Source organism: Aythya ferina (assembly GCF_964211825.1).
Source record: "Aythya ferina genome assembly, chromosome: 3".
Lineage (NCBI taxonomy): Eukaryota > Metazoa > Chordata > Aves > Anseriformes > Anatidae > Aythya > Aythya ferina.
Window position 1 is genome coordinate 10,865,889 of NC_140298.1, and position 19,120 is coordinate 10,885,008.

The window sequence follows — 19,120 nt, forward strand, 5'->3', positions numbered from 1 at the left end:
GCTTGCAGGCGAAGGCTTCCCGGACCCCGCTCTGCAGCCCCATCAGCGCTGGAAACGCGAGCAGCCCCGCAAGCAGGACAGGGCTGTTTCTCATAAGCTAAATAAAACCCCACTTCAGCGCTGAACAAAGGGTGTGCTGAAAGGCCTCATTGTTGGCCGCTGCCTTGTGGCTGGAGGGAGGTGCGGAGGTGGGTGGCTGGGCTCTTGCAGGTGTCTTGGTTTTCGAGAAGTCCTTTTCCCCCTGAAAACAAACAAACAAACACAACTGCTGTTAGTCTCTGCTACAAAGGCTTTTATGAGCGGGTGGTAACCGAGCTGCAGGGCTGGAAGCAAACCTCGGGGTGCAGCCGGGACGTGGCCAGTCATTATCCTGTTTTGGGGGCCACTGGAGACCCAGAAAGGCAGCTGTTGTTATTATTATTATTATTATTTTCCTGAAATGGTGGATCAGCGTTAAGAGCTGAGCGTGCTGCCAAGCTGGGCTCAGCAGCTCCATTATAGGTGCGAGGGTATTGGAAGAGAAAACTCTTTTTTGGTTTCAGAGTGAAGCCGAATGCCACTATGAAATGCCAGGGAAGTTTTCTCGGTTTATTTAAGGAGGGAAATGTCCTGAAATGGAGTTTGTGAGGTTAATCCTGCTGTAAGGTGAAGTGCCACAGGACACGCGTGCTGCAGGACTGGGCAGGCAGCGCCGGAGCGAGGCATGTTGAGATCGGTTCGAACCGCCTCCTATCTACTTTGAGGTGGAAAACAAAATTTCCCAGAGCGTCTTTTTATCCTGTCAGCGTTGGCTTTGAAAGTCGGGAAAAAATAGAGGTTGTAAGCTTGTTGTACCAGAGATCAGTTCTGCAGGGGTTCTGTGTTCTCGGTGCAATGTAGTGATGAGCACAAGGATGAATTTCTGGGTGCAAACCAGAAAGTTTCTGGTTCCCTGCTTCCTGTCCTTGCCCTCTTGTCAATCCTGCCCTGGTGAGATGGGTACCAATGCATTGAAACTGGGGAGGTTTTCCATGGTTTTTGTACGGGTTCCATTTTAACGTTGGGTTTCACCAAAGCGGCACAGATGGCTTTTTTTTTTTTTTACTTGCTGGTATTATAATGAAACAGTGATTTCCTGCTGGAAACCTAAATGATACTGAAATATCAAACCTTATTTTGCTGTGGCTCCGTGCACTCAGAATGCTCTTCCTTCTAACAAAGTGAAACGCTGTGGTTTCGAAGAGGAAAGTGCTGCAGATATTTCACCCTTGCTAGAAGGTTGAAGAACCGAGCGAGCATTAGATCAAGAAGACGGGACTCCAGGAATGGTAGTTTTCGGAGTTTCTGTAGATAGGTTGTGCCCCAGTGACTGCAGAGCTTAATTTGCATGTATCTGAATAGTTCAAACTGTGCTTAAACGCCCGCTGTCTGTGGTTGAGCTTTATAACCTAACCTCTGGCTGCATTAGTAGCCTCTTGCCGTCCTTTTGGCTGTTCCCTGGGGGAATGCAGAGACATTAAAGACAAGAATCTGTGTTTTGGAAGCCCGTTAAATGCTCGTTTGATGGATGAGAGGGCAGCCTGGTGATGTCCAGCAGTAGGTGCCTACCAGACCTCTGTGTGGAAGCTGTAGATGTTCACAGCTGGTGGTGACGTTGTGCAGGGATGGAGGGGACTGTGATGGTGGTTTTGCGCCCACCTGATCTGCTGTGGCAGCCTGAGTGGAAACTAGGAGTGAAGACAGTGAGGAGCAAATTCTGGGTTGGATCTTTGTGGAACAATTACCTTTCAGTCTGAGACCTGAATCTCTCCTGGCCTTGCCAGCTGGAAAGTCAAGATGGGAAGAAAATAATCAATGAACTTAAGGCAGTGTTAGCGAGGAAGATCATAAGCTTACATTCTTGTCAACTAGCCTTGCTAGCAAATAACTACTACCTCCTAAATATATATATATATATGTATTGAATTACAGAAGGTGTTCAAGAGGAGTTTTAGAGGTTAAGGGCTTCTAGGAGAAGAATAGGCCCAGGCACTTTATTTGTCCATCCTCAAATCTGAAGGGTGCCGTTTCCCATCCTCCAGCTAAACGAAAAATGGAAGCCTTATCCGCCAAAGGAATTACAAAGTGCAGCAAAGTGCTTGTATCCCCTGTGAATGGAGCCGGTCTCTTAGACGCACAAATGCTTTGTAAAAGTTAGGTAACGCAGCTGTGATTCAGTTATCACAAAAATAATCATTCAGTCACTCCGTGTTTAGGAAAATTCTCAATATCCTTCAGAACAGCAATTACAAACGCACACACTTTTTTTTTTTTTTAATATATTTTTATATGTACGTATGCACACCCACGAGCTATAATTTTTAAAGGGCTCTCTTTCCCTTCCAATAAAAGCAGCACGTGGCTTGCTGCACTACCTCTCCTCCCCGGGTTCATTATGGTTTTTGTTCTGGGTGGGGCTGGCCAACAACCTGAGACAGCCCCAGCAGCAGCTGGCCGCCTGCCATGCAGCTGGGTGATCCCTGCGGATGCTTTCCTCTGCAGCTTTTCATGCTGCTGAAGACGAATCTGTAGGGTTAAGATAGCACAGGACTCCATTTAAGAGCGTAATTAAGAATAGTTTGCATGAAAGGCGTAGTATGCGGGCCGTAAACCCGACAATTAGAGCGGTCTTAAAGTTTTAGAAGCCCATAAAACGAGGGGAACTAAGGCTACTGCTGGATTTGGGGCTATTTTGGTTTTTTTAACTACGTGAAAGATGTGCGTTATCTAATCCTTGGGGCAGTCAGTATCTCGCTAGTGGAAACAAACCAAATATTTTCACCTACCTCATTACCATTCCTCCCGGAACAGCCGAATTGCCCAGCTGCCACCATAAAAGTGAAGGGGGCTGGCTTCAACATGGCTGTTTGGCTTCGCGGTGCTCTGAACCAGCACGATGCCCGTGGGATCTGCAGCTTGCTCCTGAGCTCAGCGGGGTGTGATGGGTTGCGAGTAGCCAGAGCCTTGGTGCATTCACATAAAGTTAAATCCCAGCAAAAATAAACAGCTTCCATGTGAAGGAAGCAAGGCCCGTATATGGACCTGAGGTATTTGAGGACCTCCCAGGCATTTATCAATGCTGGCATGAGGAGAAGGAGCACTGCCTATTCTAGGCTTATGGGCAGAAACTACAGATGCGATTTTGGCTTTAATGAAGCCTGGAAAATTCAACGTGCAGCTTGTAAGTCCTCATACAGTGACTACACTAAGCCGTCAATCCCTAATAAGCCTTAACCTTCTGGTTTTTGTTGCTTTTTTTCGGTTGTTGTTTGTTTTTCTTTCTTTTACTTTCCTAAGTCCCTTGGCATCAGCTGAGTGTTGGGAAACGTACATCTGTGGCTGGAGCCTGGTAGGAGCGGGTCCGGGCTCCCGGGGCAGTGCAGCGTCACTCATGACTTTTGATCCCGTAGGAAAGTGTGCCAAGGGATGATGCGAATGGAGCCAGAGGCGCTGCACTCCGCTTACCTTGCCAAAGGTGAACCCTTCTGCAGGACAAGGTCCTTTTCTAATAGGGGAGCAGAGGTCTTCTCGCCGTGGCGGGGGGTGGAAACCAGCTTCCCTTGCTCGATGTATTTAAGGAGGTAGCTCTTCAAAATGGGAGGACTTGAGTTTATATGGTACTTTGGATGGTTGGGAGTGAGAGATGGTGAGCAATAAGGAATGGAGTAAAATTCAGGTGTTCGTTCCACATCAAAATCTGGTTCCTTCAAGTTCATCCCCTGCCATGTATTCTTGGAAAGCCAGCGAGAGATTCTGTACCATCAATACATCCTCTTCCCGTTAAAGCAAATTACTCAATGGCTCTGTTTGGGTCCAAAAAATTGCCATCCCAGCTTGTTTCCCCCTGGCCCTCTGTTATCACAAGAGTGTCTTAGCTGTGGGCAAACCGTGGTCCAAAACCTGGCCATCTTCCCACAGGCCTGATCAGGGTGCAGGAGGTGTCCCAGATGAGGATGTCAGGGACAGCCGAACCACACTGGCTTCTAAAAAATGCCTCTCAAAAATGTTATTTTCAGTTTAACGAAGCACCCAGCTTTTCCCCTAGTAGGTGTCACACAGCTGTTGGGCACATGGGTGAAGTTGGTGGCCTCGGTAGCAGAGGTTGTCTCCCTGTCAGTGTGGACAAGAAAAGGAAAACTGGATGGCTCCGGGGCCCACCACAGTGTGGTTTTAATGGGGAGGGATGGTAGGCAGAGCACCTCAATTTTACCTGTAGCGTGCAAAAATAACTCTGAGCCTAGAAATCAGTGAGAGGTGATGGAAATGCAAATAATTGGAGGAAAATACAAAGTACTGAGTAACTGGTGATTTCTTGATTTTACTTTAAATGGGCGATTTCTGCAGCAAAGTAACTGAAGATTGCATTCCTGTTGGGACAGCCAAAGGCTCTGGCAGCAGAGTGGTAAATCACACAGGAAGCTGTATTGCAAGCAGCAGTTTTCAAGCCTGGAAGGCAAAGCAGCAGTTTGTATGGATGACTTTTGCAGGAGGATGGGGAGGGAGGTTTTATCTAGTGCCTCTGACCTCCGAAAAGAGCTTGAAATATAATGGGAATTCTCCAAAAGTGAGAGGAGTTACTGTAAAAACAGGACCAAAAAGGAGCCTTGGAGAACAGGAGATGGTTGAGACAGAAAGGCATAGCTGGCTTTCTTTGCCCTTTATCCATATAGACCGTATGGGAAGAATACAGAGAAGAAGACACAAATTAATCTGGATTGGAAGCAGTTTTTACAAAGTAGGAAATCAGCTGAAGTATTTTGCTTAATTCTAAGTATCAGGAAGCCAAGAGATCCAAGTTGCCGCAGGTAAAATGTAGAAATGGTTGTTCAATGGAAAATAAAAAGGTAACTGGATCCATTTATAGGCTCACTTGCCTCATTTCCTGTACCAGCATGCTGCTCTGAGGACTCAGGGCAAAAAAAGTTGTTAAAAACCTTGTTTCTGGGTTTTGGGAGTGCCTGCCGTGTGCCAGCTGTGGTGCAGGTAGCATATCTGAGTGTGCTGAAAGGTTTTTTATCAGGCGGTGCAAAGTCCTCAGTGCAACAGGAGATGAAACCTAAGCACGAGAGGTTAACAGCCTTCATCACGTAGGTCCAGCGAGAAGGTTGGAGTATCCATTAAAAAAATTGTTGGCGAAGGGGAAATTTCAGAGTGTGTTTTGGCAGATCTGTCCTTCTCTGGGGAGGGAGGAGCTGGTCCCAGGCATGTCCACCTCCATCCCTTGGTCTGTCCTCCAGATGGGTGTGAGACATCCTCTTCCAGCAGGAACCCTGCCGCAGCCTTGCACTTATTCGTGCTTTCCTTCTGCGTGAAGAATGGGCAGCCTTTAATTTTGGATAGAAAGGACCTGTTCTCTTGTCATGTTGCATGGGATGCTGCAAAAAACATTCAGATACAGAGCTTTCCTAAAGGAGGAATTTCGTCCTGTAGGGATCCTCTTGGAGCCCCATAAAGGTTGAGTTTTTTCCTCCTGATGAGCTCACTTGGAGGCCTGGAGATGGACAATTCCTCTGCAATTTTCTTTTGTGTCCTTTTTCTTAGCCTGTGTTAGTGTTTCCCTCTTTCTCCCAGGTTGGAGTGCCCTGTGGTGCCTTTGTGGGCCTTGTTGGGTGTCTTGGTTGCAGAGCTACTAAGACCCCCAACATGGCCCACAAACCAGGCCCACAAACCACAAACTGACGTCCAGCCACGCTGTGGTGGCCTCCCCGTGAGGACTGATGTCCCCATCAGACACTGGAGCAAAGAGCCCGTGGAAGGGATGCAGGGGAGGCCTGTGGAAGTGGAGGCCCCCACTGAGGAGGATCTTGTGACCTGTCACAGTGGGTGCTTGCTTCCAGAATAGTTTTTTTCAAGGTTATGGCATGCCGCCTTTGAAAGCCCCTCAGGGAGGTGGTGGAGCTGTTTTACAGACACAGTGTGGTCCTCATGGTCCTGATGATCTGAGCTAAGCTGGTTCCTGGCTCCTTTCTGCTGAGGTACCAGCTGGAGCCGCGCTGTGTTTTTCCTGCAAGGCTGTCTAAGTTGTGGAGGAATTTGAGTGCCATCTCCCAAACCCCAGCTCACTAACATGAGTTCATGGGTTATGTGGGCTGCGTGCTCCTTCTGACACCATGAAGACCTGAGACTCTAACGCATCGCACAGTGGTGCTGGCCTCAAGGTGTTGCGTGGCTTGGTCCCCATCCCCAATGGCTTAAGAGACAGGGCATCCGGGACCACGGGTTGTTTGATATTGATACCATCTCTGTGTTGATCAACGGGGTCGTTCCTGGCTGTTTGGTGGGTCTCTTCCCTCCAGTGGCTTGAGCAGCCATGCCCTGGGGAGGTGGCCCTCCATCCTGGGCATACGCTCTGCAAACGCGCTGCGGCGGGAGGAGGAGTGCCGTCCAAATACCGCCCTCGAGACAAACACCCCGATGAGACTGTGTGATGCTCACAAAAGGTTTTGTTTTGTTTTGTTACCATTGCAGTGACAGCTATATTGTGCGAGTCAAAGCTGTGGTTATGACCCGAGATGACTCCAGTGGGGGATGGTTGCCACAAGAAGGAGGCGGTCTCAGTAGAGTTGGCGTCTGCAAGGTCACATACCCGGAGGGCAATGGAAGAAGTGGATTTCTAATCCATGGTGAAAGGCAGAAAGACAAACTGGTAATAGAACCTAATTCAACTTTTGTCTGTTCTTATAATGAGAATTATCCCGAATCTGATGCTATTGTGTTCTTGTGCAAGTTTAAAAGAAATAAAAATAAAAAAGGCATGTGCAGATAGTGCCAGATCGGACAAAACAATCCCAGCCTCATCTAGAAGGTTACTGAATTGCTGTCTCTCGCTGTCTGGGCTGTCGTGCTGCCACCGGGAAGGAGCAGGTAAATTTTCAACACCCGTGTGCCAAGATCCCCCTCTGATCCCTTGAAAAAGGGCCCGTGTTTTTCTCAGCTCTAGCAGGGGTATGTGAGAAGTGAATTGAAGTGTAAAGAATCCATGAAGCCAGTCACATTGCACTGAGTAATGCAGCGCAAGCCTTTAAAAACGGCAATGAATTATTTATGCTGCGTGCTGCTCAAGGTTCGAACGAGCAGAGTGAGAATATGAAGACAAGTTGTCTCTTATGAATTGACGCACTCGGTTTCTTCTGGTAGCTGTTTATCTGAAAAAAGAGGGCTTTTCTTTCCCGTACAAAGCAAATTAATAAAGCCACTTCCCTGTTTGCAGAGTCTGTTTGGGATGTTATATTTCGTTATGGTGTTTTTATGTGTTTGATTCTTCTGAAATCCTCTCCTGTTGAAGAGATGGGCTGGCTTAAAAATAGGCTCCCCACACAGGCTCAGGGAAAAAAAAGGAAAAAAGGAAAAAAGTATAATTCAAGATGGAAATGATCTTGCTTTGAAAAGTTCTGGTGTTTTAAAGCTGTATAAAGTACAGCTTGTCTTTTGCATTGCTGTTTTGCTTGGGATGCTTTTTTGAAGTTATTTTTGAGCCATGCTTATGGTTTTGGGGGAGCGGGGGAAGACTTAGAAGCCATTCCCATTCTCCTTGGGTATCTCCCTAGAAATGGATTTTGGCACAGCAGTGTCCGGGGGGTGAAGGAGGAAAAAAAGGTGGGGGAGAGTAACAGCACCTCCTAAATCTGCTCCAGCAAGCGAGCACCTACTTAAACCCTAATAAGAAGATGAATGTGTGATGGTTACGAGAACAATTAAAGTGTCTGGTGTTTATTAGTCATAATTTAGTAGGGAAGGATGTTCCCCAACCAGTGTAGCGCGAATCATGACTTGGCTTGCTTTTGGGGAGAGGAAAGCTCTGGTCGGGGCTGAAGCGGTGACAGCTCTGTCCTTCGCGTGGGAAAAGTGACTTTGCTCCTCTCTTGGGCTCGCGCCCTCCCAGGTGGTGCTGGAGTGCTTCGTGAAGAAGGACCTGGTGTACACCAAGGCGAACCCGACCTTCCACCACTGGAAAGTCGACAACAGGAAGTTTGGGCTCACTTTTCAAAGCCCCGCTGACGCTCGGGCCTTCGACAGAGGCGTGAGGAAAGCCATCGAGGACCTCATTGAAGGTACCGAGGTGCATGGAGACCTGGGGAAGAGGGTTTGCAGCTAGGAGATGGGAAGATGCAGGGGTTTAAAATCAAGCCTTAGGCTTGAAAGTCTCTCTCTAGCACTTCCAAGTGTAGTCCAGCATTATCCATTATCCGAGCCAGCCCCAGCTCACTTCAGAGAGCTGTGTCTCCTAATCCTTTATGGAGGGAAGGGATTTAAGTCCAAATATTTTCCCATCATATCTGGCCTGGTCTGTCAGGATTTCACCCGTTAATTATTATCTGGTCTGTTATTAATGCTTTTTCGATAGGCTTGGGTTTCGTGCTTGGGATGACAGCAACAGCCCGGGCTCGTCTTTATGTGCAGCCGAATTTAGTTTTGCTAAGTCTTTGTTAAATCATAGGATGAATTCCTGCACGGAGCTGAATAAAAACTGTTTTGTTTTTGCAGTAATTAGTTTTGTCTGTCTCCGCTTGGTTGAATGGTTGCTCTTGAAGACTTTGTTGTGTTGTTGTTGTTTTTTTTTTTTTTTTTTAATTCTGTTAAAAAATGCATTTGAATTGCCTGTGCTTTGAAGTTGTCATAAATTCTTCCTTTTCACATCTCATTGCAATCAGTCATAATACAGCCATAATTCAATACTACTTTCCTTTATTTTATTTTAATGAAAATGAATTCATTATGGGTTCTTTGCTTGGTTTTAGCCATGCTGCTTTATGTAGGACTCAGTGCTCTAAAGCCTTTCTCCTCCTCACCCCGTTTGATCAGAGCAGTGTTGTGTCCATCTGGTTTTGGTGAATTGTGTTTTGAGGACGTTTGCTCCCTAAGACAGCTTCAGCTTTTGGATGCCCTGTCCTTGCTTTAACATGGAAGTGGTAGCTACTGGGAGGGAATTACCAGGAAAGTGCCACGGGGGAGTAAATATTCATCTCACCGGTTTGAGGAAGGATCTTCCCAACTAGTTGTTCGTTTGCTCTTTCCTGTGCCATTTACCTGAACAAGTCACGTTTAGACCCCCTGCTTCCTTGCATGCCAAAACTGGGAAGTGTTTTGAGTCATAAAAGCAATGTTTTATCTTTGTGGCACAGGACCATGCAGAGTTATAGCTCAGTTGTATTGAGTGGTATTTTAGAGGTGCTGCTATGGGGCAGATCCTACACTGCTCTTTCTAATCCATTTTACAGTGGAAGTATTTAAAATCAAGTTCTGCTGTATCTCAGATACTTCAAAATCAGCAAATCTATATTTATCACATTAACAGCACAGTCTGATCCTCATGAATGTGCTCCTACTTAACTTCCAAATAAGGCTTTCTGAATGAAAAACAATCACTGGCACGTGCACACACAGTGTCAGGCCTTGGGTTTCACTTAGCATTCAGTTTTTGTTCACTTCATCAGATTTAGCAGGTAATATTAAGCACAACAAACCGTGCATCTGAAGCTTCAATTTATTAAGTCACTGCTTTATCTGGTAGGTTATTTCATGTAGCATCAGAAGTATCTTTAAGTTTTCTGCACAAGTACAGTAATCCTGGGCAGCTCTGGAGGGAGTCTGGATTTTTATTTTTATTTTTTTTTACTTTTAAAGCTAATATAGCAAACGGCATGAATGTTTTCACATTACTTAGTGTTTTAAGTGGGCTTTCACACTTAGCTCTGCACATCTTCATGATTACGCAACCGAACGCAGCCGGGGCTGGTGCAGTTTAGCATTATATAAAGCACGTTATTTCAGAAAAATTTCCAGAGCGAAGGTGGTACCAAGCATTTAACTATTTCACTCAGGGATGCAATGTGGTTCAAACTCAAATGAAGCAGCTCCTCAGGGGGCACCCATGGGGTGTGGGAAGAGGTCATAAGGAGGGTTTTTTGATAAAACTTCCCATTTTCCAAGCAGTTGCTAGTATTTTAGTCTTGTTCATGGTTTTATCTATTTCGGCTCCTTTCATGTTGCTTACATGGAGAAGGATGCTTCTCTGACAAATAGCTAATAGCACAGCAGACCTTTACAGTATTTAATAACTTCCTAAATTACAACAACAACAATAAAAAAGCACAATCTAACTCTTCCCTTTCGAAGTGAGGTTTGTTTTTCAATAAAAGGTGATTTCCCCCTCCAGTTTTAAGGAATAGATGGAGAATAACCCATGTGTGGTTTCTTGACAGCTGAGGGTCTGGCCGTGAGTACTGTTTAGTATGTGGCTTTACCATTCAGAAATGAAAGCCTTCTGTAATTGGAAATGCTAAATGCTATTTTTAACATAGCTAATTAGCATTGGCAGCCATGCAGGTACATGTCAAGAAACACTTTCAGATTCTACCTTTCCAACACAGCTAGCAGCAGGTGTTTTTTCTTCCTTCATTTAAGCCACTCTTTTACATATATCCAACACATAAAGTTGTTAGCCTCCAAGTGTTCACCAACCTAATAATAATGGGGGAAAAAAAATCACAATGTCATGTTTTTTAAAAAAATGTTTCTTTCTAGGGTCTACTACTTCCTCATCAACGCTTCACAACGAGGCTGAGGTCGGTGACGATGATGTCTTCACAGTAAGTTCATCTCCCTTGAGGTCATTCTCCTTTATGCTCTGGTTTTGCATGGTCAGGTTTAAAAGTTAGTGTGTTTCTTTTTCTTTTGCATTTTATTACCTGGGATTGGTTTCCGGCCTTAATCTTGTTTGGTCAGTGGGTGTGTTTTATTTGATGCAAGTAGGTAAACTTTTGCAGAAGCATTTGCTTTCTGTTGGGCTCCCATTGCCACGTGAAAACTGTGACAGAGCAGAGCAGATGTTGTCAGGGCTGAAAGTGAGCAAATAATCCTTCTCTGGTTTAATGTGCCTTGGTGTGAGTGGTGTGTGCACCTCTTTATCTCTCTCTCTCTGTCCTTAGCCTTCCCACAAACTAGGTGGCCAACTCTCAGGTGTGCAGTCAAGGAAATGAAATTCTGAAAAGTTGACTTTGCTATTGGGAGCAAAAGCCAACTCTGAAGGTGTCTTGCGAGTACGTGAAGGTAGAAAGTTCAAGCAAGCATTTTTCAGCTGGAGAAAGGCACGGTGACATGTGATCTACCTAACCAGCGGTGGCTTAAGTAGGAGCGAGTTGCTTGTATTTAATTTGTGGTAAGGTCTAAGATGCTTTTTGGAGCTTTTCTGAAACAGAAGAAGCTTCCATCCGCGCTGCACTCACATGCTGTAAAAGAGGGGGAAAAAAACAAAAAACAGTGAATACGTCGGATGAAATTGTAATCCGATCACGGATATTCCATGGACCAAAAGAAAAAAAAAAAAACGCCACTCACAATGACTACTTTGTTTTATTGCACTTATTTGCCCGGCTCCGCTCGCAAACCCTCGGGTGCACGTGTGCGTGCCTTCGTTCTGTGATAAATGCCCCCGTTGTCCCGCGGCGCAGGTGGGGACGGGTCGCAAGGTGGGATGTGTGGCTGCAGGCGATTCCTCGCTCGAAAAAACATCTTCTGGGATCGTTCCTTGCATCTGGAGGGCAAACAGGGAGGAGCTGAGGATGGGGAGACGTGCCGCCAAGCCGCTCGGAAACGGCTGCAGGCAAGCATCCCGAAGTCGAAAGGTGGTGGTTTGCTTCTTTTTTTTTTTTTTTTTTTTTTTTAGGGCGACTTTGGCCGGTGTGGGACCAGGTTTCCTGCCGTGCTTTGACCCGATGGCTGGCACGTTGTCCGCGCCTGTCCTTTTGTCACGGCTCGGGGAGACAAACAACAGCAGGCAGGGTTAAAAGGTGACTTCCTGCGCTCCGCAGCAAAACCATCATTAGCAGCTGCTTCCCAGCTACCTGCCAGGGGTGATTTATAGGCACCGAGCAGGGGGAGGCCCCGCTGGAGCCGGGGCGGTTTACCGATTTGTGCTGTTTTGTCCCAAAAGTGGCTGGAGTCCGCAGGCGAGCAGTGCTCTGCCGGGCTGGACGTTGTGCTGGAAGCGTGTGCGGCTCTTCTGTGCTCATCCGAGTGGGGCTGATCTCCGAAACGTGCCTTAGGTGGGCGTCCATGGGCCAGCTCTTGCTGGGTGAGGCACAGAAATATTCTGTGTTAAAGCAACGAAAAGTAGCCTAATAGCCTACAGAAATAGCAAAGGGTATATTTTTTATTTTTACTAAAGCCCAGCCAGCTGACGTGTAGGGAGCTGGGAGTGCTCCTGTATTTCTCCACCAGCTCCGTCTTGTGCTGACTTTTAAACTCTTAGGGTGCTTTGAACCAAGAGGAGGGCTGTTGCCATTCAGTACGTGCTGCCTCACACCAGGAAAGCTGGACGGACCACGCAGCGGCTGCATCGAAACAGCTCCAACTCCTCCCGTATTCAGCCAAAACGCAGCGAGATGTTCCCCTCTCCTTGACCCCAACGAGGTGTCGGATCACCCCCCACCGCGACGATATTTATGGGTAGGATGCTCGGTGGCAAGGGAGGAACAAGCTGCTCGATAGCATCTGCGTGCAAATCATCACCCAGCTGGGATCCACGGGGACCTTCACACCTCGGCTTCTGCTGGGGTTTTGTGCACGTTTTGGCACGCTGGGTGGGCTCCAGCGTAGCAAGGGGACTTCGCCGATGGTGGTAGCTCATGGCGTGCTGCTGTCGAGCTGTCACAGGGATGGGTGGGTTTACTCCAAAAATCAGGCTTTTTCCCAAGGATCTCTTCCCTGTTTTCTTGGGTTGAAGGAAGTCCTTGAATTCCCATTTACCTGTGGAGCCTGGTTGGTGCTGGTGAAGCCTGAGATCTGCATAAGCCTGAAATAAAACACTAAAGTGTAGAGAGATTTTAGACTGGAAGACATTAATGTGTAGTGGGTTTGTTGTTTTTTTTTTTTTCCCTCACTGTTTTTGTTAGTTTATTTAAACCTTTCTCTTCCATTCTTCCTTTCAACTTCTTTTGGACTTGCGTTTCCCAGTCCATTTGGTCATCCTTGCTCACACAACTTTATTACAACTCTCCTGTAAGCTCTTTTTCCCCAGCCACAGCAATGGATTTTTAGGGCTTGGTTTCTTTGCTCTGTTTTAAAGAGAAAGTACATTTGTTCTTTTTATTTCCTAAGGTAGTTATTAAAATCTTCACAGTCCTCCCCCTCTCCCACACATGCATGAATAAACTTAACTGCGTGTGGCAGAATTTTCAAAAGCATCTGCATGATTGAGTCATTTAAGCAGTCATTTACGCAGCTCTGAAAATCCCAGCCGTCGCCACTGCACGGCTGCCTCAAAGACTTTGCTCCGAGGTCCTTCCTCTCCTTGAAGTCGTTTCAGTCACTTCGACCACAGCCGTCCCAGACTTCCAGTTGCTTGCTCTGCTCTGCAGATCGCCGCACCTCTCCATCAGCGCTTGCACCAATGCATCAGCTTAAAAAGAAGAACCCAATCCTCGTTACGCATGAGCACTGTTGGTTATTGATTGAAACAAGGGGTTTGTGCTGTCTTGTATCTTATTAGCTTCGGTGCTGCTCCATGGGATGATGCCTTCTTGCATTTTTTGTGCGTGTAACTTGTATGGCACCCATCTCGGTGACTCACCAGCCAGCCTGTGATCCCACTAGGGATCCTGTAGGTTATTGGCCCAGAGGTTGGGAAGGCTTGCCATCAGGCTGTGATCTTGTGGGGCTAAATGGAGGATTGTTTTCTGGTACAAGGGGGTGAATTATCTGCAGCTGTGGCTTGAGAAGCATTGCTGGGGTCGGTGGCCTTAATCTCTCTCATGCCCATAGCTTTTGCTATGCCAGCTCGGCTGGTAAAAGAACTTGGGCAGCAGTACCCTGCCCATCCCTGTGGCATGTGTGCACCCTGGCCGTTGTTCTGAAGGCTGGGTTGTGTCTTTAGAAACAGGACTCTACTAAGTTTGCTGTGCTTTAGACCTGTAGCAGCTAGATAAACCAATTCAGGCCTCTGTTTGGAAAGCCATACCTCGTAAAGCAGAAAGCAAAAGTATCTAGAAATAAATGTCACTGACTTCAGAGGAAAAAATGCTTATTTCTGAAATGAAATCTCCATTTAGAAGTTTTAACAATATGTAGTTGTGTTTCTTTAATTCCAGATCCTCAGTAGAGCCCATAAATGTTTTCCATATGTTAGCAAATAAATTTCTCCTGTCTTGTACATTATAAATCGTCCTCTCAAGAGATGCAATCTGAGTAAGACTAGCCATCCGTTCTGTCTCCGTTGGGGGAAACATTGTCTTTGCAATGGTCTGAGACTGTTGTTTGTCTTCATCCATCTAGTTTGCATCTTCAGGCTTCTTTAATTAACAGTCACTTCAGAAGTACCTTTTAATAAGGTCCAAATACATTCTGTAGTTCTTCAGCCACAGCATTTGCCATATAATTGAGTTCTTGTGCAGAATTTTTCCTTAATCTACACTTTTACTTTCAATTACAGATAATAATCCCACATGACCATGAAGTGAAAAATGTGAATTGAGTCCAAGGAAAGAAAGGTCAATGTCTTCCAGAGTCTGCAGAGTGCCTGAAATGGTCTCTTTTAGCAACCCACCCGAAAAGCAGAGATGTTCATTCTGAAACCTTATGACCAGTTCAGCTGAAATGCTGCTCATGTGTTTTTCAGATAAATCCGCAGCCTTGTGCCTGCTTTAGTGCTAAAGACAAGACACCCACTGGCAGGAGGAGCAACGGCTCCCATGTCTGTTCTGCTTTGTGAACCTAAAAATGACTGCAGCCCTCTTTTGGCTTAAGGGGAGCGGGAGGGAGAAAACAAAGAAACCCAACCTTACTAGGTCTGATGTTCATGTTACAATGATAGCTGTTCCGTGTAATTAATAATTTTAAAAATACGATTTTTTTGTTGTTGTTGAAAATGAGACTGACAGAATTTTGCAGATGGAAGAGTGTGGCTGAGCTACAGGTCTGGGTTTGTGGACATACAGGCACAGTCCGCTGCTTCTCTTGGAGACTTTATGGGGTCCTGGCTAAAAGCTTTCTTGCCTCTGTTCCCCAGCTACAAGACAGGGACAATACTCTGCTCCTTCACTAAGGTGAATGGATTTTGCTGCCACCAAGGTTACCCCTGGCTTTCTCTCTGCATTTCACTGCTGTGGGTAGGCAGGATCCTGCTGCTGGGCTTCTCACCCACGACCTCCAGACTGGCATTTTCCCCATGGGGCTGTGTGCTTGGAGGGATCCCGCACCCCTCGTGCCCCTTTCTCAGCCCAAAGTCCTACTGCTCCTGTGCCTGGGGACATTAGGGCCAGGAGGCTTGTCCTGTGGCGTGGATGCTGCTAGCAGTCCTGGAAGGGATGGCTGCAGCCGAGCGGGTCGTGGCAGCTGTTAACGTTACAGCCCTCTTTGCATCTCTTCTGGTTTCATAATTAAAAAAACAGATTTCTCCTTGCTGCCTTTCCATGAAACCTTTTCCCTACTTTCATCTCCCATGTGGGCCTCAAGTGTGTTACAGCCTCACTATTAAAATTTATAAGATTTATGTTAGTTAGATAAACACTAAATCTAACTTTTCTTGCTGGCTTGGTCGTTTCACGTTCAGATGGTTCTTTTAAAGAACCACTGTATCTCTTTTTCTTTAAAGTAGATATGTAGAGACCCAGCCCAGTCGCTTTGGATGACTGTACTTATAAATTCTTGTGAGCTCTGTGTAAGGCTGGAGCATCCCTCATCCCACCCCTCTGCGGAAAACGATGTTGCTGAGCATAGAGAAGCACCGAGCTGCAAGATTTATACCTTTCATGAGTTGCTCTCGGGGAATGAGGAGCAGCAAGAGCCTGCTGTTGCCTTTTTCTTAAGGCTGAGATAGGGTAACAGAAGGGAAAAGCTTCTTTTGGAGGCGCAGAGCTCTGTCTGGGGGTGGTGGGGTGTGGTGCTTAGGTTGTCACTGTGAGCAAATCCGCCTTGTTTGTTCTGTAAGGCTGAGCAGAGCGATTAGGGACCCGTCACAGCAGTAGGGTTGGGTGGCATTACCTGGGTTATTCTTCCTGCTCAGCGATGCACGGACGGCAGAAGGGTTCATTGCTCCTACCCACATCCTCTGATGTCTGGATTTGGGGCTGGTGTTGTAAACCACAGCTATTCTCATCCAGATTAAAAAAGAAATGCTTGCCAAGAAGAACGAAATTCACACACAGATACCAGCAGGCTCAAATATATATATTAAAATACATATTAAAAAATAAATCTTCCCTGGCTTAAATGAAGAGAAATGAACTGGACTCGGACTCCTGCTGTTTTTCATAGCTGGGTGCCTCAAGCTGTGTGCAGCGCTCTGCACATCGCAGTCCTGCACGTGCACGCTCAGCGTTACACCGAGGCAGCCACCATTTATCACATCAGAGCACAGCTTGTGTTCTTCTTGCTCCTGCCCTGTGAAATCTGTCTTGATTTCTTCCAGCAGACCCACTACCAAGGTAGCTGGGGAGACTGAAGCTATCGGTGTATCTGTAGGTCTTTTTTTTCTTCCTCCCTTTAATCGCCAGGGTATTTCAGCTTCTTCATGGAGGAGTTTCTATGCTGGGGGTCAGGAGACCCTACTGAAATAGTGAAAAAGTCCTCGATTCCAAACCGTTTTAAAACCAGATTCTTTTATGCTTTTTTTCTGCCTTTCCTCAGGTTGACTTTGCCTGTAATGAATTTCTGTCAGTCCAGGGGAACAGACAACGACACCTGAAGAGATTTTTCAGTAGGGAAAATGAAATGGAAAGTTTTTTCTCTGCTGTCATAGCCAGAGGTTTTCGTAGCAGTGTGCTTCCCCCTTTCCTCCAGGACCTCCTATTTCTCCGAAGTGTCACTGGAAATTAATGCATTTATTTCTTATTCTTATTACAAATACAAGCAAGTTTTACTTTTGACAGTAATCCGCTACGGTTGTCCCTGAGACAGAGGTGTCACCCCGAATGGCAGCTGCTCTTTTCTTCAGTCCTTCAAAGCCATAATTACTGTCTTCACCATATGAGTTGTCCTTGTTTGCTCAAAGCCTCTCTTGTGGGCAGAAGGAAATACAAAAATTGCTCTGGCGTGGAAGCTGTGGAGATAGGCTTTACATGAAATCTGTTTATTCTTACGTAAACTGCAGATTCATGATATGAAAATGAAGAGCTAAGGTGAGCTGATGGGAGAGATAACCATGGCGTAGATTTGAAACCTTGCTTTCTTTGAAAGAAAGGAGGGGGAAATAGAGGTCTTGCACAATTTCTGCATTGCTTTATTTTATTTATTGCATTACTTCTTGCTTTCAGGTCACTCTCTGGTGGGAAAACCAGGCTTTTGTTGCTAGAGATCAGTTACCAAACGCGCTACGCTTCAGTTTAAGGCTTTAAAAAATTAATGTTTTTTGTTTGTTTGTTTGTTTTTGTTTTGTTTTGTTTTTTCTTTTAATTAACCAACCTGCGTCAGCCTGGTTATTCACCACACACAGTCTTCAGATGCCCACGTCCTTTGCAAGGACTGCACTACCTGTCTCTTTAGCAGCCTGGACGAGGGAAGCGGTCCTTCGTGGTGAATAGCAGCCTGCTCGGAGCCCGTAGCATTTGGGGCGTGTATGCATGAAGACAGGCGAGGAGCATCTGTTGTTCAGGAACAAATTATTAAGCAGATAATATCCATATTGAGCTCTCCTGAGCCTTGCTGTCGTGTAGTTTTTATGCAGCTAATTATAGCGGTGATGTGGATGTGTCAAACTGCTTTGCTGAGGGTAAGCAATTTCTCTTGTCGCAATTCTTTCTCTAAAGACTGTTTTTATAGTGTGTTTTCTGGCTCTGTACCGTTCCCACATCCAAACACAGTTGGGCCTGCAGTGGGATTGGGATATATCCTGCAGGAAGCTGAAATCTGATCTTCTGCTACGATGGAAGTTTCCTTATAGCTGCCAGAACTTGTAAGTGCTGTACTTTGCGCACCAGTTAGGGATGGGTTGTTGCTTAGCTTGCCCTTTTTCCCTTGCTCCAGCAGTTCAAAGGAGAATTTTATTTTATTTTATTCTGTTTTAAACACTCCTGTGCTTAAATGATGACAGGGTGGCATAGGTAAACGTGCCAGCTCTTTCAGTATCACACTCAATTCAATTCTTTTGTTGCATATGACCAGTCTCACATTCATTTAAGTGATCTCCAAGCTTCCAAAAGCTTGTTTTCTTATAACATGCAGGCACTGGAGGCTTCTGGAGGAGAAGGGCCAGCAGCAACCTGCCGGTAGGATTTGTTGTCTGAAGGTGAATCGACCGGTGCCGTGCTAGCTGGAGTTTGGAGCTAAGGAGTTGTGGCTCTGAGCGCATCGCAGCACCGTTTCACACTTGCAATCAGCTAGCTGAATGTTTGTCTTCCGAAAAATAATTTGGCTGCGTAGTAATGTACTTGAACTATGTGATGAGTTAAAGTGTGAAGCTGTTTACGAGCGCCTTCCCTTTTAATTCATCTGCAGCCGAACGTTTTAGTGCATTGGTGTGCTTAAAGCACAGACGTGTCGGAAACAAAACATAGCCGAGCTGAAATCGCCCTGTCTTAATGTGCAGTGAAATGGAGGGGGGAGAGATGGATTTCTTTCTTCTTTTTTTTTTTTTTTTTATATTTTAAAGCATCTTTTTAACCTGGATCAAGCATATTGATCAGATTCAGCCACATGGTCCCATGGGTAAAGTGGGGAGCCTTGGGGAGACATCAGCCAGTGGCACAGCCCAAATTGCTGTCCCTGGGTGCCCTTGGAGGTGGGCTTTGCTGTCCCAAGGACCTGGGCATTGCTGGGCTGTAGCGGAGGATGCGGTGTTGGCAGAGCCAGCTGGGGTTTTATTTTAAATAGTCCACACCTGAGTGCAGCATCTTTAAAATTGGGAAGAGAGTGGCAGTGAGGAAAGTTCCTTTTTCATTATCTTTTTTCTGCGTGATTTCTATTTATTTTTTTTCTCCCAGGGAATGAAAGAGAAGCGTGCAGTGAATTTCTGCTTGCTTTTTGCAGTGTGTGTGGAGGCTGCCGTGCCGTCTAGAAGGGCAGCGAGCGTGCTGAGATTTGACCTTTGGGGAAGGGAATGTGCAAACATGCCAACCTGCCCCGTGTCTGTGGCACGCATGTTTTTCCTCCCGGTGCCGCGCTGGTCAAG

General features: G+C 46.2%; 1 protein-coding gene across 3 annotated transcripts in view; it reads left to right on the forward strand.

Annotated features, from left to right (window-relative positions):
- Positions 1 to 19,120, forward strand: part of SPRED2 (sprouty related EVH1 domain containing 2) — a 60,026-nt gene that overhangs the window by 27,645 nt on the left and 13,261 nt on the right. For all 3 annotated transcript variants that reach the window (XM_084512257.1, XM_084512256.1, XM_084512258.1), the window contains exons 2-4: positions 6,487 to 6,664; positions 7,901 to 8,069; positions 10,543 to 10,607. In XM_084512257.1, coding sequence (XP_084368383.1) covers positions 6,487 to 6,664; positions 7,901 to 8,069; positions 10,543 to 10,607 — 412 coding nt within the window. The remainder of the gene's footprint in view (positions 1 to 6,486; positions 6,665 to 7,900; positions 8,070 to 10,542; positions 10,608 to 19,120) is intronic.